This window comes from Crotalus tigris, unplaced genomic scaffold (assembly GCF_016545835.1).
Source record: "Crotalus tigris isolate CLP2741 ecotype Arizona unplaced genomic scaffold, ASM1654583v1 scf7180000024467.898045, whole genome shotgun sequence".
In the NCBI taxonomy this organism is placed as follows: Eukaryota; Metazoa; Chordata; class Lepidosauria; order Squamata; family Viperidae; genus Crotalus; species Crotalus tigris.
The window spans coordinates 684,363-706,111 of record NW_024100638.1 but is presented as its reverse complement, the minus strand read 5'-3'; the positions used below and the strand labels follow the sequence as shown (position 1 = coordinate 706,111).

General features: G+C 41.5%; 1 protein-coding gene across 8 annotated transcripts in view; it reads right to left on the bottom strand.

The window, feature by feature from the left end:
- Nucleotides 1–21,749, bottom strand: part of DISC1 (DISC1 scaffold protein) — a 167,687-nt gene that overhangs the window by 48,498 nt on the left and 97,440 nt on the right. For all 8 annotated transcript variants that reach the window (XR_005555444.1, XR_005555442.1, XR_005555445.1 and 5 more), the window contains exon 10: nucleotides 817–877. Coding sequence is in view for 3 of the 8 variants with exons in the window: in XM_039332880.1 (XP_039188814.1) it covers nucleotides 817–877 (61 nt within the window). In the remaining 5 variants the exon portion in view is untranslated. The remainder of the gene's footprint in view (nucleotides 1–816; nucleotides 878–21,749) is intronic.

The following is a 21,749-nucleotide window of genomic DNA, read 5'->3' as shown; positions in this document are numbered from 1 at the left end:
TGGAGAGGGGATCAGAAAATTCAAGATAGTGGTCACAACCATATGTTCAAAGCCTCACAGAAAAAAGTCATAGGGCTTTGACCATAGTGGTATGCCACTATATTAACCTTTTTTTACTCCACCAAGGACACCCTTGTTACCAGCCCTAGTCAGACCCTCATTCCTATTATTGGAAAGTAAAGTATCAGTCTCGTATGGCACATTTTGGACAGTATACCACAAGTGCAAGCAAATTCCAATTTTACCACAAGCAATTTCCTGCTATTCTGGGATTTCTCCATATTCTACCAATGTGGAGGTCCATGTGATATATCAACACATTCTCTGGATACATAAAGGGAATTCAAAATAATGACATTTGTTGTCCCAAATACCTTATAGCAGAAATAAGCTATCACAGTAGACTGTACACTAAACTAGAAGTCTTCAAAACTCCACCATCAACATTCAGTAACATAACCAGCTAATTCTCCATGGACTGGGGTAGAAAATCATATCAAATAAATAAGTTAGATTTCTGAGAGGTTAATCTTTCTATAAGAGAGGGAGTAAAGTCCATCATTCCAATTAAAAAATGAAAATGAAACAAAAGGGCAAATCAAGATCCCTGGCCCACCTATTCTGAAGAATTTGTAATGTGCTAATCCTCTGATACCCCCAGTGAAATATACTCTTAACTTAGAGATTCAAACTAATTCTTTAAATTATATCCTGTCCAAGATAACTAAACACATAAATAAACAATATAAATGCCCAGGAATCAGACAGCACTGAAAATATTTTCTAAAAATTTGAAAGATTCCAGTAAGCCTTTACCTTTGCAGTTTTTCTTCTAGCACTTCCATGTACTTGAGAGTGTTTTCTTTCAACTTTTTCTCTGTAAGACAAATATGATTTTTTTTTCCAGTGAGAGAAGAAAGAAAAAAAGTATAACAAATTTTATAGAAATTGCTTGGAGAATTTTACTTATTTTGCTCCAAATAAAATTTTGTTCCATTCAATTTTCAGATATGAAATCAAAGATGTGTTCTTTAATAAGAGTTGCATTCAGCACGATGGGTGGCTATGTAAATTTGATGAATGAATAAATAATTGTCTCAGAAATACCCAGCTGCTAAACACTAAAGCAGTGGTTCTCAACCTTTCTAATGCCATGACCCCATAATACAGTTCCCCATGTTGTGGTGACCCCCAAGTGGGTGTGGCCACCAATAAGAGGGAGTAGGACAGCTAGGGAAAAGGGAAAAAGATGACGGACAGTGTGGTTTGGCGACCCCCGTGAAATGGTCATTCGACCCCAAATGGGGTCCCGACCCACAGGTTGAGAACCACTGCACTAAAGGTAAAGATTTCCCTGTCAGTTGTGTCTGACTCTAGGGCGTGGTACTCATCTCTGTTTCTTGGCCAAGGGAAAGCATTGTTTAAAGACAATTTCCATGGTCACATGGTGGCTATATGCCAAAGGTACACAGAATGCTGTTACCCTCCCACTGAAGTGGTACCTATTAGTCTACTTCCATTTGCATTTTTTTGCATCACTAGGTGGGCAAGAGCTGAGGCAAGTAAGGGGAACTCACCTGTTGTGTGGAGCTCAGTCTTGAACCTGGGCTGTTAGCTCTTCAGCTGACAAAGTCAGCATCTTTAGTCACTGAACCATCGCACCCCCTTCTAAACACTACGAATGGAATAAGATTCTTCAAAGATGGAGAATTGTCACAGGTTCTTTTGAAACTATATCCAATTTTGGGGACGCAAGAGTCAAGAGAGCCATCAACAGCACAAGTCTTTAAACAACCAAGATATAGTTCTCCCAACGGTCTGAGGAGATATTGTGCGATTGCAAACTGTCCAATATACAGACCTTCACCAGAACATATAGCTCTAACTCTGAGTGTCTGTTACTGTCTCGGTCTATATTCCCTCCTGTTGCTAGTAATTCTATTTTACTAGACTGATCACTAGAAAAACAACTTGTACTAGACTACACCCCACAGATTTACTAACAAGGTTTTCTTCCTCCAAATCCTGTGTTGACTCTTAATTTCTCCAGCATGATTGGATGGAGAACCCACGGATGGGTTGTCTTAATCTATCTGCTCCAATTAGACTAAGTCTGAAATTTAGTACCGCCCCCTCTGTGCCAACTGCACCCCAGTTTTAGACTTAGTCTCTTTGCCCCAAGACACGTTTTGTCTTCGCTCCTGGAGCAGAAAACTGTTTAATTCTATTTAATTACTTAGCTCAGGCTATTATTATTATTTGTTATTTTATTATTGATTCAGAATCGATTATATCTAGAAGAAAGAACAATTATCCCAGTCTGAAGCCTATTCAGGCTGACAGACTCACAATCCTCTCCCTCTAGGGGGGGGGACTTTTCCCTTCTTTGTTTTCCCTCAGTTAGGGACAGCAAGATCAAACCTTTGATTTAGGTCGTTTTCAGAGCCTCATCAAGCCTGGAGGGAGCCTTCCCAGGTCCCTCGGCCCCAGCAGAGAGCAGCAGGTGAGAATTTGGGCGCGGCCCAATTTTCGGAGCCGGGAGGGCCTGTCAGGCCTTGGACGACAGCTTTTCCAGCCGGCCTAATCACATGCCACCAGCTGCTTTAGGAGCCCAGGCGATTCACCCGAACGAGGGCTCGTTGCAGCTTAGACCCTAGGCCTCAAGGCCTTCTTCCAACGGCCGTTTTTTAGGGCGCGAAATTGGCGGCCGCCATTTTGAATTGCCTCCCGGTGGCCATTTTGGGTGTGGCTGAAGCCCCCGGTGGCCATTTTGTATGTGGTTGAGGCCCTCGGCGGCCATTTTGTGAGTGGCAGAAGTCACTGGTGGCCATTTTGTGGGTGGCGGAAGTCACCGGCGGCCATTTTGTGTGGGGCTGAAGCCTTGGCGGCCATTTTGAGTGTGCCTGAAGTCACTGGTGGCCATTTTGTGGGTGGCTGAAGTCACCGGCGGCCATTTTGTGTGGGGCTGAAGCCTCGGCGGCCATTTTGAGTGTGCCTGAAGTCATCGGCGGCCATTTTGTGTGTGACTGAAGCCCTCGGAGGCCCTTTTGTGCGTGGCAAAAGCCCTTGGCGGCCATTTTGTGTGTGGCTGAGGCCCAGACTGCCTGGAACCTTTCTTCTGAAGGCAGTATTACATCATCGGTGGCAGGATCGTCGAGAGAGCAGGTTCGACCGGGGAGGGCCTGATCGATCCTAAGTGATCGGGGTGCCCATTAACTCCCCGCCCACCCCCTTTTGGGCTGAAGTATCTCTGTAGACTCCCTTGGTGAAGTACAGCGCCGAGGGGGGGCGTTTTGCCAAGGTTGAGACCAGAGCAACTCATCATGGCAGAGAAAGGCAGAGAGCCGGCCAAGAGGAGTCGCCAATCAGAGGCAAGTGGTAAGAGCACCACCAAGCGAGCCCGGCCAAGCAGGGAGCCACAGAGGGAGGAAGGGTGCCAAAGACTGAGAGCGGCCTCCCCAGATCTGACAGGCACGATGGGAAGGTCTATATTTGAGCCCCTTTCTTCGCACAGTGCCTCAGCCCCAGGGGCCTGGTCTCCCCCCAGGGGAATTCCTGAGTCAGATTCAAACCTAACAGTGGCTTCAGGGAGGGGTATAACCGGTCATGACACCTCAGGGCCCCAGGCCACATTCACTCCCACTGCAGCAGGACTTCGCCCTCCTGAGAACCAGGCCCTGAACCCGAACCTCCTCCAGTCCATGATAGCCCAGGCTGTGGCTCAATTTATGGCCTCCAACACCCACAGCCACCCCCACAGGCCACACATCATTCACAATCTCCGGATTGGATGGATGATCCCGCATTGGATTTGGAATCTACAGGAGCTGAACAAGCTGGCCTAATTTTGTCTGAGGACGAGGGCTTCGCCCCATCCGAACCCACCCCTCCTGTCGGTCTCTTTGACCATTCCTTCTTCAATTCCCTGCTTCTCAAGGCCTGCACCACTGCAAACCTCGCCCAAGAACAGGAGAACCCACCAACATCCCAGGGTCCCCATGCCATATACACTGAGCCCTCTGTCTCACAGAATCATATTCCCTGCCCTCCCCTTTTTCTAAATATAGTCCAGAAACAATGGGAAAAACTAGGATCCCCCTTAAGCCCTGGTGCGGTAGAGAGAACATTGTTCAATGTTGCTCCTTCCCTGACCTCCCTTGCGGAGATTCCTGAGATTGATGAGCCCTTGAACTCATTGTTTCCCAAGTCCAACATCCCTGGGGACATAAATGAGGCACTAAAGGCAGAGGACAAGAAGATTGAGTCCGCCCTACGCAGGTACCACCAGGCATCAGCCTGGGCAACGAGGGCGGCAACCTCCATGGCCTTCTTTGCCAGGGCTTCGGTCCTGTGGCTACGGGAGCTCCAGGACATGATCCCTCCAGACCAGCTCAGAGCCCACCAGAATCTGGGTAAGTTGGTGGCCACGTCCCAGTATCTAGCCGATGCCTCCTTACACACGATCAGATACACTGCCCGGACCATCGCGGCAGACATTTCAGCACGAAGGCTCCTTTGGCTCAGAAACTGGCGAGCAGACACCAAGGCCAAGTGGCGCCTGGCCTCTAAACCTTATACAGGTGGACAACTCTTTGGTAAGGCGCTAGAGCCATACCTAACCGAAGGTAAGGATAAACGCAAGACCTTGGTTAATACATCAAGGAGGGGAGATAGACGCTGGGGGAACTTGTCGCAGAGTAACTACAGAAGGCAGCCCTTTCGGCCAGCGCCAGCCTGGGACTGGGCCCAGGCTCCTCGCCCCTCCTTTCAGAGACAGGAACGACAACAAGATCGTTCAGCATACAGAGGCAGATCACAGTTCCAGACCAAGCGGTCCTTTCGAGGCGCAGGGAGCCGCTCCTTTAAGCGAGACAAGTGAACCTGCAGCCTCACCTCCCATAGGAGGCCGGCTGGCCCTCTATTCCAGCATTTGGACGGCCACTACTACGGACGCATGGGTGTTAGACACCGTCTCCCAAGGTCTGAGACTAGAATTTTGTTCCCATCCACCTGACAGATTCCGCTCTTGTCCTATTTCAACGAACAGGACCAGAGCTGAACTTATGTCAGAGGCAATAGCTCATTTATTGCAAATACAAGCAATTGAACCAGTACCACAAGACCAAGAAGGACGAGGGTTTTACTCAAACCTTTTCGTCATTTCCAAGACTTCAGGGGGCTGGAGGGCGATCTTGGACTTAAAAGGTCTAAACCTCTACTTGAGATATAAAAAATTTAAGATGCAATCACTTCAATCAATCCTGGCTGGCGTCAGGCAAGGTGGCTTTCTTACCTCCATAGACCTGACTGAGGCATATTTGCACATCCCAATTTTTCCTGGACACCGCAAATTCCTCAGATTCAGTTATGCCCGACGCCACTACCAGTACAGAGCCCTTCCATTTGGCCTCTCATCTGCACCGAGAGTATTTACAAAGGTACTGGCAGTGATTGCAGCCCACCTTAGACAAATTCCCATCAGAGTTCAATGCTATCTAGATGACATTCTAATTCAGTCATCATCATGGCAAGGTGCCCAAGCAGACCTCGCCCTAGCCATCAAGGTTTTGCAGGAGCACGGTTTTTCTGTGAATTTCCAGAAAAGTCATACTGTACCAACAACTCGGCTCCTCCATTTGGGCACAGTTATAGACACAGGCAACTGCACGGTCTACCTATCTCAGGACCGACGGAACTCTATCCAGACTCTTGTACGTCGGATCCGAAGGGACAGAGTAGTCACATTGGCATCCCTTTCACAACTACTAGGGAAGATGGTGTCCTGCGTGCAAATTGTGCCATGGGCACGTCTCCATGCCAGAGAATTACAGTGGCTTCTCCTTCCATTTCAGAGACTTCATACCAGCACATCCCACCAGAAGGTCCGAGTTCCACGGTCGGTGTTGAACTCCCTTCGTTGGTGGGACTCTCCGGCACTGTCATGGGGAGCAGAATTCAAAGAGCCAGACAGGATCACCATCACCACAGATGCAAGCCTATTTGGGTGGGGGGCACACCTCCACACACACTGGGCCCAAGGTCAGTGGTCCAGGCAAGATCTAAAGAACAATATAAACTGGCTGGAACTAAGAGCCATACACATGGCCCTAAAGAGATTCAGCAGCTTAGTACAGGGCCAGCACGTCCTGGTCTTAACCGACAACATCACAGCCAAGGCCCATATCAACAGACAGGGGGGAACAAGGTCCAAGCCTCTCATGCAGGAGGCCAGATTGCTGGGGTCTTGGGCGGAACTGAATCTTGCCTCCATCAGGGCGGAGCACATATCAGGAGTGGCCAACCAGCAGGCGGACTCATTGAGCAGAGCCACCGTGGACCATTCCGAATGGCAGCTGGATCCGAAGATCTTCAGAGAGATCGTGGACAGGTTTGGTTCCCCAACCCTAGATCTGTTTGCCTCCCCAGCCAACTCACAGCTTCCCAGATTCCTTTCCAGGTTCCCGTCTCCATCAGCGGAAGGAACAGATGCACTCCGCAGCCCCTGGCCCAGGGAACTGCTCTATGCCTTTCCTCCCCTGCCCCTTCTACCTGCCACGATCAGGAAGATCCTTCGCGAACAAGCAGAGATCCTCCTGGTCACCTCGCATTGGCCGAGACGATCTTGGTTCGCCGACCTGATGGAGCTCTCCGCATCCCCTCCATGGAGGATTCCAGCCAATCGGATCTCCCTCATTCAGGGGGAGTTACATCATCCGGACCCTCAATGGCTCCAGTTAACCGTCTGGCACTTGAGAGGCAGGCCTTAGGCCTAGACTCATATTCGTCAAGGGTCATAGCCATGATCCAGCAATCCAGGCGACCCTCGACGAATAGAATATACGATGCCACGTGGAAGAGCTTCTGTAATTGGTGTTTAGCTCACAAAATTGAACCCTTACAGGCTGCAGTGCCAGTTATCTTGGAGTTCCTGATGGACGGTTTGGACAAAGGGCTTTCCACAAGCACCATCCGTAGGCAGTTAGCAGCACTCGCCACGGTTATTTCCTGTGGCAAGGAACCCTTAACAAAGCACCCTATGATACGCTCCTTCCTAAAAGGAGCTAACAATGCCAGACCACCAGCGGTACATAGATATCCCTCCTGGAACCTTCATCAGGTTTTACAGGCTCTTGTCTCACCACCCTTTGAGCCAATTGACACTTGTTTGCTCAAACTATTATCAATGAAGGTGGCATTTCTGGTTGCTGTAACTTCAGCCAGAAGAATCTCTGAGCTGGCTGCCCTGTCAGTGAGAAAGGACCTGTGTATCTTCCATAGGGACAGGGTTACTCTCAGGTTAGATCCCTCTTTCGTGCCCAAGGTCAACTCCTTGTATCATAGATCACAGGACATAGTTTTGCCGGATTTCTGTCCGAACCCATCTAATGACATAGAGGCTCAGTGGAACAGATTGGATGTTCGCAGGGCCTTATATTGCTATATACAGAGAACCTCATCCTTCCACAAGACTGAGGCTCTGTTTGTGTCATTTCACCCTTCGTCGTTAGGACAGAAGGTTTCCTCACCCACTATAGGCAGGTGGATTAGAGCTTGTATTTCTCTGGCATACCAGACTCAGTCACTACAAGCTCCCAGCCATATCACGGCCCATTCCACCAGGGGCGCAGCCACTACAGCAGCCTGGTCTACCCAGGCATCCATAGAGGAAGTTTGTAGGGCAGCAACATGGGCATCGCCCTCCTCCTTTGTCCGTCACTACATGATGGATATATATATGCATCTTCTATGGCTTCATTTGGCCGCAAGGTCCTAGAACACGCGTTAACATTGGGTGGGAACCAGGCCCAATCTAATTCCCCACCCTAGGGACACAGGGCTTTGGTATGTCCTATCCGTGGGTTCTCCATCCAATCATGCTGGAGAAAGGGGCGTTGTCTTATCTGAACGCCTTTTCTCAGCATGATCATGGAGAATCCACTCCCTCCCATTAGATCAGTTGGCCTGGTCCCCATTTGTTCAGACGCGTCGGACTAAAGTCTGGGTATCGCCTTAGCCTAAAACTGGGGTGCAGTTGGCACAGAGGGGGCGGTATTAAATTTCAGACTTAGTCTAATTGGAGCAGATAGATTAAGACAACCCATCCGTGGATTCTCCATCATCATGCTGAGAAAAGGCGTTCAGGTAAGACAACGCCCCTTTCTCTCTCCAGAGGTTTTTCTGCTTCCTTGATAGATTTGCTTCTCTACTTCTTTCCTCCTGACCCTTCCTTCTCTTAGAAAAAAACTTCGTATTTTTTTTGGTGGGGGTGGGGCTGCTTTCTGGCTGTTTTGTAGCAAGAAGTACACATATCTGTTCTACAGCAAAGTTTTTATAGGCAGTTCTGCCGGTTCTAACACTGGGGAAAGGGCTCAGAAGGGAGAGCTGAAGGCCAGCTATTGTCTGTGCAGCCTGCTCCTCTATAAGAACATGCATGACAAGGTCTTTAAATATTTGTTTATAGAAGGACCTAATTACTGGTTGTGATGGCCTGAAAAGAGTAAAGTGAATAAATCCTATTTTTATAATAATCTTACACCCCAGAGACAGAGACATCCTTTACACAGATAAAGCTTTAAGATTTCAGCATTTGTTAAATTTAAACCCCATTTACAAGCAGCTATGTAAAGCAGCGTACATGGAGAAATTGGTCCATAACACCTATGGTCCAATAACGTTGCAGAAATGCCCTCACTTTAGGAACACAACCTGTGTGAAAAAGAAACATTCACTCTGTAAAAAGATGCAAAACGAAAAAAACCAACCCTAAAACATTGGATGGATTATCACATCTAAATGGGGTTTCTCCACTAATCAGGCTGACGTTTCTGATAGAGGGAGACAGACTTATTAGGATGGGCTTTTCTTTCTCTAGCTTCTGGTGATCAAGAGACCTGGTCCTTAAGATACTTCAGTTTGATTTAAATTTTCTCCATTTCTTGCCTATAGAAAGTATACAATCTAATTTAGTCTGTAAAGCTTTATCATCCTTCCTCTAGGGCTAGAGGAAATCTATCTATCTTGGTCCATAGTCTGCTAATGTAAAAGAAAAAAAAATCACATAAAATGTTTTATATGAGGCATATCATCTTTACATCAGAGTTAATGTGTATTTAAATTGCCCCTACTTATTCTAAATGTTCTTCTATCTTCCAGAATTCAATCCAGGACTGTAAAATTACTGTGATGTGGCAAGAACATAATGGCTTCCTTGAATCTCATGGCATATAAAAGTAAAAAAAAAAAAAAAAAGTAAAATTTTCTACCTGTGTTCATGCTTAAATAGCAAACACTGTCAATCACACATGTGATAAATCCTTTGATAATACGACAGCTTTATGCTCCAGCTTTCATTCCTCTCTGCCCTTATCTCATCTTTATGTGGTCCTGGAGCAAGACATAACACTCTCCTTCATTCTAATGTACAACAGCAATAATCCGGGAACTGGAAGAAAAAGAGGGCTCTTCTTCATAATGACTTTCTAACTAATGTTTCAATATATTCTATTACATGAATGATAAACCCTAGTATCAATTTCTCCTGCTGTGCTAGCTGGATTTTAATTGGATATTATCTGACATAGTAATTCTTGCTTTTCACAGTTGTGTCCTATTCCCTATGTGCAGTTTTACAATGTCCTTGAAGCAGATAGCTTAATAAATCAGCAGTACTCAGTGACAAAAAGGAACTAGGTAGGAAACCATCAATAAGCAAAAGTAGGTCAGGTAAAAAACCCTCCAGGAAACATAAGCATGACATACACAGAGTTCCATCAAATGTTTTCTCTAAACTGAAATGACAAAAGACCATCATATGATTCTCTCACATCACATGGAATAAGTTAAAGACTTTAAAATACCAGTCAGATTATTTCACACCAACAATTTGAAGAAAATACTACAAATATATATCTAGATTTTCCTTATGTTTAGATCAGTGGTTCTCAACCTGTGGGTCGCGACCCCTTTGGGGGTCGAACGACCCTTCCCCAGGGGTCGCCTAAGACCATCGGAAAACACATATTTCCGATGGTCTTAGGAACCGAGACACCACTCCTCTATCTGTCTCCGCACAGCTTCGAGCTGGGGGCGGTTGCAGCATCAGATTCATTTCCGTCGAGCATCTCCTAAGGATGCGCTGCTTAGCAGCTCTTTCTGCAGAGGAGGCTAAACCAAGCTCTGCCGGCGCTGTCGCCCTCTTGGCGCTCTCTCTCTCTCTCTCTCTCTCTCTCTCTCTCTCCCTCTCCCCGCCTGGGTGCTTCTCCAACCAGGCTGGGCAGAGCCAGCAGAGCAGCCTTCCTGCCCCCCCTCCCCAGCCAGCTGGAGCCGGGCAGGCCGGCGACCTTGGGAAGTGAGGCAAGGACAGGTGAGGCACGCTGAGCCCTGGGCGCGGCGGATGAGTGGCCGGTGTTGGTGTGCTTGGAGAGCCCTTAGGGTTGGAGGTCACCACAACATGAGGAATTGTATTAAAGGGTCGCAGCATTAGGAAGGTTGAGAACCACTGGTTTAGATTGACTCCGAGCTACTGACATGAAGATTTAACTGAATACAAGTCAGTGGCCATTGCTCAAGGAAAGGAAAGTATAGGAATGCAACATTCCTAAATCAAGCCACAAAAATAATAATATAATCGTACTACAAATTGGGCAAGAGAGAATTATGCAACTGTACTTTATGTACTGTATATGTCAAAAGATTTGTTTTCATTATCCGTTTGTGCTCTTGTCCCCAAGGTTGATGTGCTCAACCTATCCATATAAATATTATACTTACTAATGGAAGAAGATAATACATTTAATAAAAACCACCCTTTGTAGACACACAATACGCTTCTAGCAGTGCCTTTTTTATTCTTATATTTTTGGAAACAAGACTGTAATGCTGAACGCACCATGAGATTGTATAGAAGAAAGGCAGCCAGACCAGTACACATCCTCCCAACATATATTTGCTAATAATTGTACTGTCATTATAAACCAATACTTCTGGGGGATGTTAATTCAGGAAAATCTGCTTTAAAATGTTACGAATTATTCCTGTGGTTCTAAAGTGAATGGACCCATGTGAATACACCATACACTCTGTATTGTATCAATAGCAATCACACTTAGACTTATATAAAGCTTCACAGTGCTTTACAGCCCTCTCTAAGCAGTTTACATAGTCAGCTTATTGACCCCAACAATGTGGGTCCTTGTTTTACTGACCACGGAAGGAAGGAAGTCTGAGTCAACCTTGAGCCGGTGAGACTTGAACTGTACCTTATAAGATCAGAACAGGCCAAGCATTATATTTCCAAACATGCTAGTGCAAGAATATGGTGTTGAGACAAAGCAGATAATCTTGGTTTATATTTCCAGATTCCTACTTCTCTTCTAGGAGTATTGCAATAAGTTCAAAAACATTATGTGGTATTCACAAGTATTCTGTCTCTTAAGGTTTTTGTTCTAGCTTTAGGCTTCATTCAAGATTGTTAATAAAAACAATCTGTTGTCCACAAAAAAAGATTTAAGGTGACTTTCAATAATGAAGGCTAACACAACTGAAATTATGATTATATGAAACAGACGAGGAGTGGTACTAGTTTCTTAAGGAGCATAAAAGAGAAATATTAACACTGTAGGACAGGAGCCAAATGTGAGCTACAGTAAGAGTGCCCCTTTTTCTTTATGCATACCACTAGATCATCATCAAAAGTTTTTAAGAACTACCACACAGGCCTCAAGGCATGTTTCCTTCTCCAAATGGCACATACCCAATCACAAAAATTAAACAAATGACCCAAATCTGATAAGATTATAAACTATGACGAACTTGTGATTATATCCTACTTTTAAAAATTAGGTTTGAGATTTAAACATTGTTTTAAGATCTACTCAAGAGATTACCGGCTTTAATGGTTTCTAGACCACAGGTTGAAAACTAGCGAGCTACAGAATCTTTGGAAAAACAGGTGATGATTGCCACCGGATGAGAAAATTCTAGATCAAACCAGATCCCTCTTCATGCATTCAGCTAAATTGGATAGAGAATTGATTGTGCATGTTGTTTGTGCCCCTTCTCTCCCCAGTGTTCATGCATTCAGTTATATTAAAGTCTAATGGAAAGCTGCACTTGTCCAGTATATGCATAAGCGTGAATGCAGGTATTGTGTATTCTGGAATCATTCTTTCTTAGAATCCTGAATCACTCAGCTTCAAAACAATATCACTCTCCTTCAGAATTCCAGTTCAATAAGCAGAGCTTGAGAGATAAAGTTGCATGTACAATTTTTTGCTTCTAGGATGAAGCCAGAAAAGGTTAAAAAAAATAATCCACCATTAGTTCCAGTTTCTTCTCTGGAACACACTCCTTCTACATTTCCTCAGAATCCCAAACATGGCATACCCCAAGCTGTGACCATAGCTAACTCATGGATGATGCAGAGGAGCAAAAAAACCACCCCACAATCTTAAGAATAAGTACAATATTATTAAACAAAAGAAGATCTTTACTCTTTATCTAATAAAAAATTGGGTAACATGATTAGCATTAGCAGGATGATGGAATACCAACTCTAAGTACTCAAAGATCTCTTTCAAGACCATCGATCTATTCTTACATGGTTTACATGAAAGATGCAATTTCAATGAAACAAGGTAATTAGGTTTTGGATGAGACGAATAGGGTTTGTTCTAGTGCAGCTGCTCCCTTTGCTGAAAAAAAAATCTCACTCTTCACATAATCATTTGCTTTTATGACAGCTACAGCTGAAGTATACATTTGCACACAAAGCTTTGCTCATACTGCATCCAAACCAAGCAGATAAACAACCCCCCCATTCCCCTGATAGTCTTCTGCTTCCTCTGAATCTAAGGTGGGGCTATCCAAAAATGAGCCACTCCTGCATTAACCAATGGAAGCCTTAGACCCTTTATCATGTCGTTCATATACAACTATGTTGTCCGTGCATCCAAAGTACTTACTGCTATGCCAAATGCCATTTTGGGTTAAATCCCAGATTATCCTATTATGCTTGAATGGCTGTCTAACAGCTTACATGTAAAATACAAGCAACAGTTAGAGGCATTCAATCCAGAAATTAACTCAAATGAAAAAGTCAACTGGTAGAGTTCAATGCTAAATTTTCTCCCCACCACCACCACCACCACCTTCTTAAGACATGAATTGCTATCATTGAGCTGGCAACATTCTTGCATGCATTTGGGGAAATTCCAGGCACTCAGAGGCTCCGTTTCATCCAACAGAACAACATGCCATTTTGTGCTGCCGTGCCCATCCAGAAAATCTTAATTCGTTGGTGAATTATGTCAGGAATGCTGACACCAATCAGAAATGCATAAAGGCAGCTGATCTTCCTGAGTTTTCAAGCCCTGGCAGTTCAAGTAGGCTTAAAAGAACAGGAGTACAATCATAGCATATAAGAAACTGATAAAAGCAGAGCCGTTGTCTCAACTAATGAAAAGCCCTGGTATATAAATGCCCTTGCCAAAAGACAAAAGGCAATAATTACAATACTTAGCTTTGCAGTTATTTTTGAAAAGCAATAAGCAGCGAATGTCTAAAACTGTAGACTGAGAATATGAAAGCAAATCCATAAGGATTTGACAAATCCATAAGGGAGGGAAAAACCCCACATAAATACAGCTAATAATTGGAAGCAGGGAAGAAAACGTTTGTGAAATTAAATCCATGTTGAAATTGAGGGAGGCAGTTGAAGAAAAGGCAAAGAAACCCACTTACATTTGCAATAGCCCTTCTAGCTTCCATATTTAAACAATCAGGAACGATGGAATAGCTAAGCGTGGTAAGAATTCAAGATAATGCCTAATGCCTATATTGCCATCACCATCCACTGCTGTTTTTATCATCCCAGGCTGCATGATCAAGAAGGCACTGTATTAGTAAAGCTGAGTTATTTTTTCTCTCCTGTACTTTGAGTACTGCAAAAGTATGAATGATCTCAGTTAAGAGACAATTGCTTTTACCTTAAATATTTTTTGTCTTACTTACTGTCCTAGAACTACTAAACATCTTACAATTAAACTCCAAGAACAGCACAACACAATGTGCTTCTTTCTATCCCACAATCAATTCACTCACTTTTGTGATGCAAAAACCCATAATCCACAGCAAGTCAGCCATCTCCATTACTCCCCATGCTCCCAGTTGCCACAAGGGAGTCTAGAGGGCTGCAACTCCCTTCTCCACCTCTTGCTTGTTTCAATTTTACTCCCTCTGGAAAGAGAGGCAGAGCATCTAGAAACGATCTACTCCTATATGGTTCTCTAGGACTTTGTTTGAAACACAGATGAAAATGAAAGTTAAACCTGGCTTAAGAAAGTCATAAAATATTAGAATAAAGTAACACTGGGTTAGAACTATTCTCTATAGTCCTGGGTTTGAACTATTCTGCTAAGAATTAATTGGTTGAATCTATTTGGTCAACTTCGGAAATCACACACACACACATTCAAACACACATTGACAGGATTCTACAGTAATTTAAAGAATGCAATATTTACAAGGTGGAGCTAAATAAAACCTACTGAAACAGTTGGGACAGGGATTCAAATTTACTATTAAAATTCTGCAATAATGTCTGCATACAGTCCAACAAACACAAGAACCTTTTTGGATTCTACTTACATTGAAATAAAGCTAGTTTCTAAAGTCCCTGGCCATGAAAAAATCAGTCTCTGTTACTAATGAAAATTGAAACTGAGCGCAAATGGAAACTCACAGACAAATGTAGTTGAATTAAGTTTTAATATTTTTGAAGTGGCATTTTTCAAAATAGTTTTAGGCTATTTTTCATGGGAGAGTTTTATTGGCAGTATCGCCACAGATAAAACATTTTGTAGGAACTAGACTAGTGCAGACTAGTATAAAAACAATCAGGCCTTGCAGCTGTGAGGGACAAATGCTAAGAAAAACAACCCTCAAGAGGACTTTTAACTGCAGAAAAGCATAAACAGTATATGAAAGGTATTTTATTTCCATATCCTTAAAATGTCAGTTTTCATGTAACACAATCAACAAATCATGACAGTTCCATGGAACATGAATAGGCATGCACAATCACACAGCATCTCAGTGGTCAGAGAGTGTGGTAGGCAAACCAGAATCTAAGGGCTTCTGAAAGGCTGTTCTTATGCAGAAAGAATAAGGGTATATTCACGTGTCCTGCTTAGTCCATCACCTAAACAGGTAATCCACCTCGTCAGAAGTACAGGAACAGACAATATTGTCCTCCCACTATTCCTAGGTAATTGAGAAGCATGTTTTTCAGATATGATTCAAACATACTGTTTTTCTGCCCAAACCTCATTAAGCACTTTAGATTGGGTCATTTCAAGCATTCCATTCTGATTTAATTAAACATCACAGGTATGACTGGCTGAATAATGTCTGTGTTTAAGAAGAATATTATTCCACAAGTTTCCATGGCTACTCTTTAAAGACACTACCATATAGCTGTAATGGAAAGTAGAAATAATCATGAGAAAAAGGAGGGAGTGCAACCAAGGCTATGGTCAAAAATCTGAGCCCAAAGTAGAAATGTAAATTGAGAAAGTGTCTCAGACAAGACACTCCCTTAAGTCTCATGAAGATAAAGGAAGGGAGGGGGGAAGTACATCTAGACTTACAAGATTGTTTTAGTGTAACCGTATAATAAAAATAATATTAACATTCATAGCTCTACTTTCCTAGTCTAGTCTACTGTGAAGGGCTGACAGCAGCAGATTTTCAGAATTTGCCTTTTGCTACAGATTTGCAACATATATCTCCTTTCTTACATGTTCAGGCTAGGAGAATATTATGAGATTTTTTTAAAAAAAGTCATCATTATTTTGTGATTATGTGGATCACTGCAACTGCCTACATTTTTGAAGATTGATGTTTTTGCTTTGTACTATTTATACTTTGACTTGTTTTACTTTGGGTTGATAGAATGATCAACTCAACTATCAAGAATTCAGGTCTGAATCCCTAATGTATTTTCTTGAAATATAATTCCACTATTATTAATGAACATCTTTTTGATTAGATCTGTCTAAAAATTAGATGTATGTCTTAAATTTTCATAAAGGAAGGTAAAGAATTTACATTTAATAAATACATTGCAATTGCCAATTCTTATTTGCATATGTTCCAATATCCTGCAGCAAAGGAAGTAAAGTATAAAGACTATTTAAAAAAAAAAAAGATGTCCTTAAGGTTGAATTCTACTTCTGGTAATTTCATGGGCACATCTATGTAGCTTTCTTAGCAATAATATGTAAGAGGTTTCCGTTGTTTTCTTCCAGAATGTTTTTGTCGCTACTCACTCTTGCTTATAATTCTGGTATTCTCTAATGGTGTGTCAATCAGGCACTGATTGTACTTAGCTTTTCTTTTTTATAATTCCAATGAAACTATAAAATGTTTAATTTAGCAAATGAAGCTAGAAAATGAAATTAAAATCATTTTGCAGCTTCACACTTACATATGTCTGCACTGAAATCACATTGAATTAAATCACTCATTAAAGTAAATGTTAAAACTATTTAAACTATATTTTTAATTTTACGTACCATGAAGAGACCTGCTTCCTAGCATCTTGCTAGAATAATTAAAACATAATTGGTTTACAACTAAACCTTTAAACTGCCAGAAGCATACTTTGAGCCCTGGGCCTTGGCACCAGTGAATGACATCTGCTCATAAACCGGGGGACAATTACAAAATCAACATATTTCTCTGCAGCTCATTCAATACTAGTGCAAGGCCAGGATCCAAATTAGTTTTCTGATATGGCTTACTTGGCCTTTTGGCAAAATTCTTCTGAAATTTGGAAGTGTTTCAGGAATGAATGTGCTTGATATCTGTCACTAAAGTCAACTGTTCGACGAAAAACAAAGCCCAAAATCTCACCAAAGGCATCTATACCAGTTTGAAAGCAGTTTTATGTCTTGTGTCCCCATAACATCAGCAGTGTTGGATAACTGAGATTATTTCTGGTTCAACCACAGTATATTTGAAATTGCTGGGAAGGTAGAATGGATTACTTTTTGAGACATGGTGGTAACATATTCTTATTGGAGAAAACACCCTTACTCTTTCTCCAGTCCCTTGAGCTTCCAGTCCTGGAAGGAAATCATGGCCTGGTAGCTCACCCTTAGTAACTCAGTTGTTGACAAAGGCATTGCCAATTTCCTCTTCACTGAAGCAACAGGATTTGTCCCTTCTTTCTTTCCCTGTGGTGATAAGAGAATTTTCCTGCTTCAAGAACTTTAGCACATCTCTGGGGCACAGAGATGCTTTCTGCTTATTGTTCTCAGCGTTTCAAGTCAGCAAAAGTCAAGACAATGACAAATTACCTTCAAGGGCTTCCAGGGGATTACAGAATCGAAACAATGAGCATGTAAGAATGAGCCCAAGCAGTTTCATATATTCCAGCTAAATACATGGAACTCTCCAATAGCTGAGATGGGAATTACTGGAAAAATGAATTTTCTACCTGAGATATATGTCCCTTCAATTGGAATAGAAAACTTATAGATAATATATATAATACATGATTGTGTCATGTAAAGATATACTGTATTCCTATGTTTAAGGTGACACAAGCCTGTTGCTTCTTTTTAAATTGCAATCAATTTTTCATCTTGTACCCTATATTTTTTGCTTAAGAGTATGACTGTCTTATTTTTTACTAATCGATAAGAAACCTTTTTTTATCTGAAATAAGATTGTAAATGTGGTAATGAATAAATATATCTTCTATGCCTCCTTCAGGCCAGATGCCAGGGGAAAAGAGAAATTTTGGTCTGGTGCCCAGACAGCAAACTTGAGCTGTACATATAATGCTAATCCACAATTTTTAAATAAGTGGGTTTTTTAAACAAATCACAGTAACCATGCTCAGCAATAATGGATAACAATTGGTTCACGCAATACAATAAACCAGAGTATAAAACAGCTGGCTTTAAAGCAAACCAATTCTAGAATGTTTCCTCTTTGTTCCTACATTTCTTTTCTTCCTTCAAATCATTATAGCCTTTTATTCAGGAACCCAAGACGGCATACATGGCATTTAAAACAAAAAAGGTTAAGGTTTTCTCTGACCAGTCATGTCCAACTCTAAGGGGTGTGCTTATCTCTGTTTCCTAGCAGAGGAAGCCAATGTGGTCTGAAGACACTTCCGTGATCATGTGGCCAGAATGACTATAGGCCAAGGCCCATGGAACCTATTTATCTACTCGCATTTGCATGCTTTCAAATTCCTAGGTTGATAGGAACTAGGGCAAGAACTACTTGTCATGTGGTACTTGGGTCTTGAACTGCCAATTGACAAGCCCATTTCCCACAATAATCCTGGAAAGTAGGTTGACCTGAAAACAGGTTAGTGGTCCAAAGCACCTCAGTGAGATTCTGTGGCTAAATGTACTGTAGATTAGAAACTGAATCCCCTTGCTCCTATTCTACTACCTTAATCATCATTTCATACTGGCTTTCAAAGTGTTTTCACACACACACACACACACAACACATACATACAAACACACATACAGACAATTTATATAGTGTATTATGTTTTTAAGTTTCACAATTCCTGCTTATTCACCAGCATATGAAACCCAATATCCAGTATTAGTTTCATTTCTTGTTTAGCACACAGGAAATAAATCTCAATTTTCTGATTCACAGGCAACACAAAATTTTTGTTTCTACAACTCAGGACAAAGGACAGAACAGGTTAGGGCAAGAGAAGAGTCTATCAGACATAGAGTCACAGCTGAGCTAATGAATCAAGAATCTATCAGTTCCTATTTTTTGACTGACAGTCAAGTTTTAGTTTCAAGGGACTATAAATGAAGACATTAAGAATTGCCTGCTAAATTCAGTTTTCAATTTAACTGGATGATTTTTAAAATGTTGGCAGTTGATTGAGATGGTTCTACAGGAAAAATATCTAATGTTTATTATTTTTCATTTTCAAGTTTTATATACAGTGATAAACAGTGATTTCTTATTAGAATGCATGATTTTTCAAATCAGCATGTAAATTATACCTGTTAAATTCATAGTTTAGTATGCTGAAATGCTCTAATACTGCTAAATCCCAAATGAGTCATTCAGAAGTTTAACTTATATTTAAGGGGCTATTACAAAAGAACAACTTAAAAGCATTTATACAGTAATATTATGCATTCAGATTTTATGCAGAGGAGGAATAGTTATGGAGTAATTACTTTCTTGCTATCATTTCTTTTCCACCACTTAAATTGGCAGCTATATTCTTGACATACATATATTCATGGATTCCCTGTCCCAAAGGATTGTATATATATTAAACACAAGATAAGCCTACTAGGATTTAATCTATGTTGATTTGATGTTCATTATGGGGTTTACTCTGGTATTTTGCTTAATTATTTTTCTCCCCCTCTCATCTGCAATATTGAATGGCAGTAATAATGAACTCATATAATTGTACAAACCCCAATAGTAACTATTCATCACTTGCCAATATAACACAATATTTGCATTAAAATATTCTGTTCTAAACACGGTCTGCAAATGAGTTCAGAGAGTTACAACCATAAATCTGAAAGTAGAACATCAGGTCAATTAGCAACTAAGCCAAAAGAGTTATGGGAGAATAAAAAAGATGTTTAGCAATTAAAATCCAAATTAATGTTCTCAGACTCAAGTAGATGTGAAGACAGATGATCTCTATATGTTAACATGTAATACTATCTCATAAAGGGGTAGACATGGAAAAGTAACATCTGTTTTTTAAAAAAAAGACTAAGAGCTGATTGCATGGCAAGCTGGTCCCTGCATGGGTAAGGACTATAGACCATTTCATGAAAGCAGGAATGTGATCTTCTCTATACTTGCCATGTATCAAAGTGTGTGTGTGTGTGTGTGTGTGTGTTTTACTTAGCTGGCACAGAAGGAGCTGATTGGTTTTCATTTCCCAGTTGGCCAAAGCTTGCATTATGATTACCAGTTATTCTGGCAGAACAGCCCTGCCACTTGGGTTCCTAGTTCCTAATCCTAGTTATTTATTTATTATCCATATATTTTCATATACACTCACCAGTGGAACAGTGGAAAGACAGACTTTTAGTTTGGTTCTGCTTTGCTACCAGTACACTAATTGAACAGCAAAATGGTGGACAGGTTCTGGTTTTGTTTTGTTTTTATAAATTTACTGCTGGAACAACAGAACAGTTGGGACTGTGTATGTTTTAGCAGTGTGTAGGAGTCATTATGTGGATGGGAGCAATATAAAAGATTTAACTAAGGGAACTGTATATTTTCATAGACCCATTCTCGAAAAAAAGAATCTTTCAGTATCCAGAATGGGTGGGCCGACTGAAAAAGAAGAGAACTCCACCTACTTGGGACAGTTGGGATCTCAAAAAAATTGGTTAGACAATAAATCAGACCATCACCAAATCTAAAGTTTAGAAGGGAGCTGAAATCTAGAAAGGGATTTCTTTAAATGGTTCATTTCCAGTCAGTTTCCTCACAGGAGACAAAGATTTTAAGACTGCCATGCAGGAAATCTCTTAGTTTCAAATCTAACATTCATTGTGGATGTTCAACAAGCATCACATTCACACATAGCTTTCCCATATCAATCCCTTAGAAGATTGTCTGGACTTTCTTTTGAACAGTCATGTTAAGCAGTTCATAATACTGCACCTGGTTCTGAGGTAATAGGAAAGGAAGAATGAAAGTAAAAATTTGTAACATTTCAATGAAATATAAATATGAACAATCAAATAAAGCATATGGAACATTCACAATACAATATATTCAAATCTGGCATCATCATATGTAGGATCAATTTTTCTGCATCTGGCATCACAATTCAATTAGGATCACAGACTCTGAATGCTAAGCTGTAGTCTTACATTATATGAAAACTGCATTGATTCTGAATTATAGTTGCTCCTAGAGACCTTTTGTCTACTTGATGTGTTCATTTTAATTCCATTTGGGGAGCAGGTTTAAAAAGCTGAGTGAGCATGCAGAAATGTTATTCATCTTTTCTGAATGTGGGTACATCCCTGTGGTAACTCTGAAGGGAAAAGATACATGTACACCATGTTCCATGTGCAGAGGGTAGCCTGCAGGAATAATGTAACCTGAATTTATCCCCAACTTGTTATTTTATTATGAAGCAAAGAAAGACAAAAGTAACACAATGTTTTATGTGGGAGATGTAAGTAAATAATTTAAATTGGCATGTAGGGAATGGTGGGAATTGTAGTCCAATGAGCATGGAAGATATCAGGAAAAGGAGAATCAAATAGCCCTTTTTTAATCCACTGGTTCAGACACCATTTCTGTTGATATAAAAATATTTCGAAGGTATGGGTAGAGTGATTTAATTCAACAGCTTATATTGTCACATTTCTGGGAGGTTTGAATCTCTTGTGAGAGTATAAACCCCACTATGGAAATAATTAAACTATCTCTTTCTTTTATTCTTTTAGCTGAGTGAATATGTTATCAGAACTACATCGAAAAGCAATGAAGTTATTTCAAACAACAAATTAGTGCTGACTACTAAAGATGAAATATGTTGAAAGCAGAATGCTGAGAGCAGCCCAAATGTAGAGATTATACAATAACCCTCCACAAAGAAGAAAAGAAGGAAGAAAACAGAACTCATTCAGGAAGGGGAGGGGGAGGGGGAGTCTCCCCAGATCATGCAAATTTGCTGAAGTCAGTGAAAAGCTCTTAAG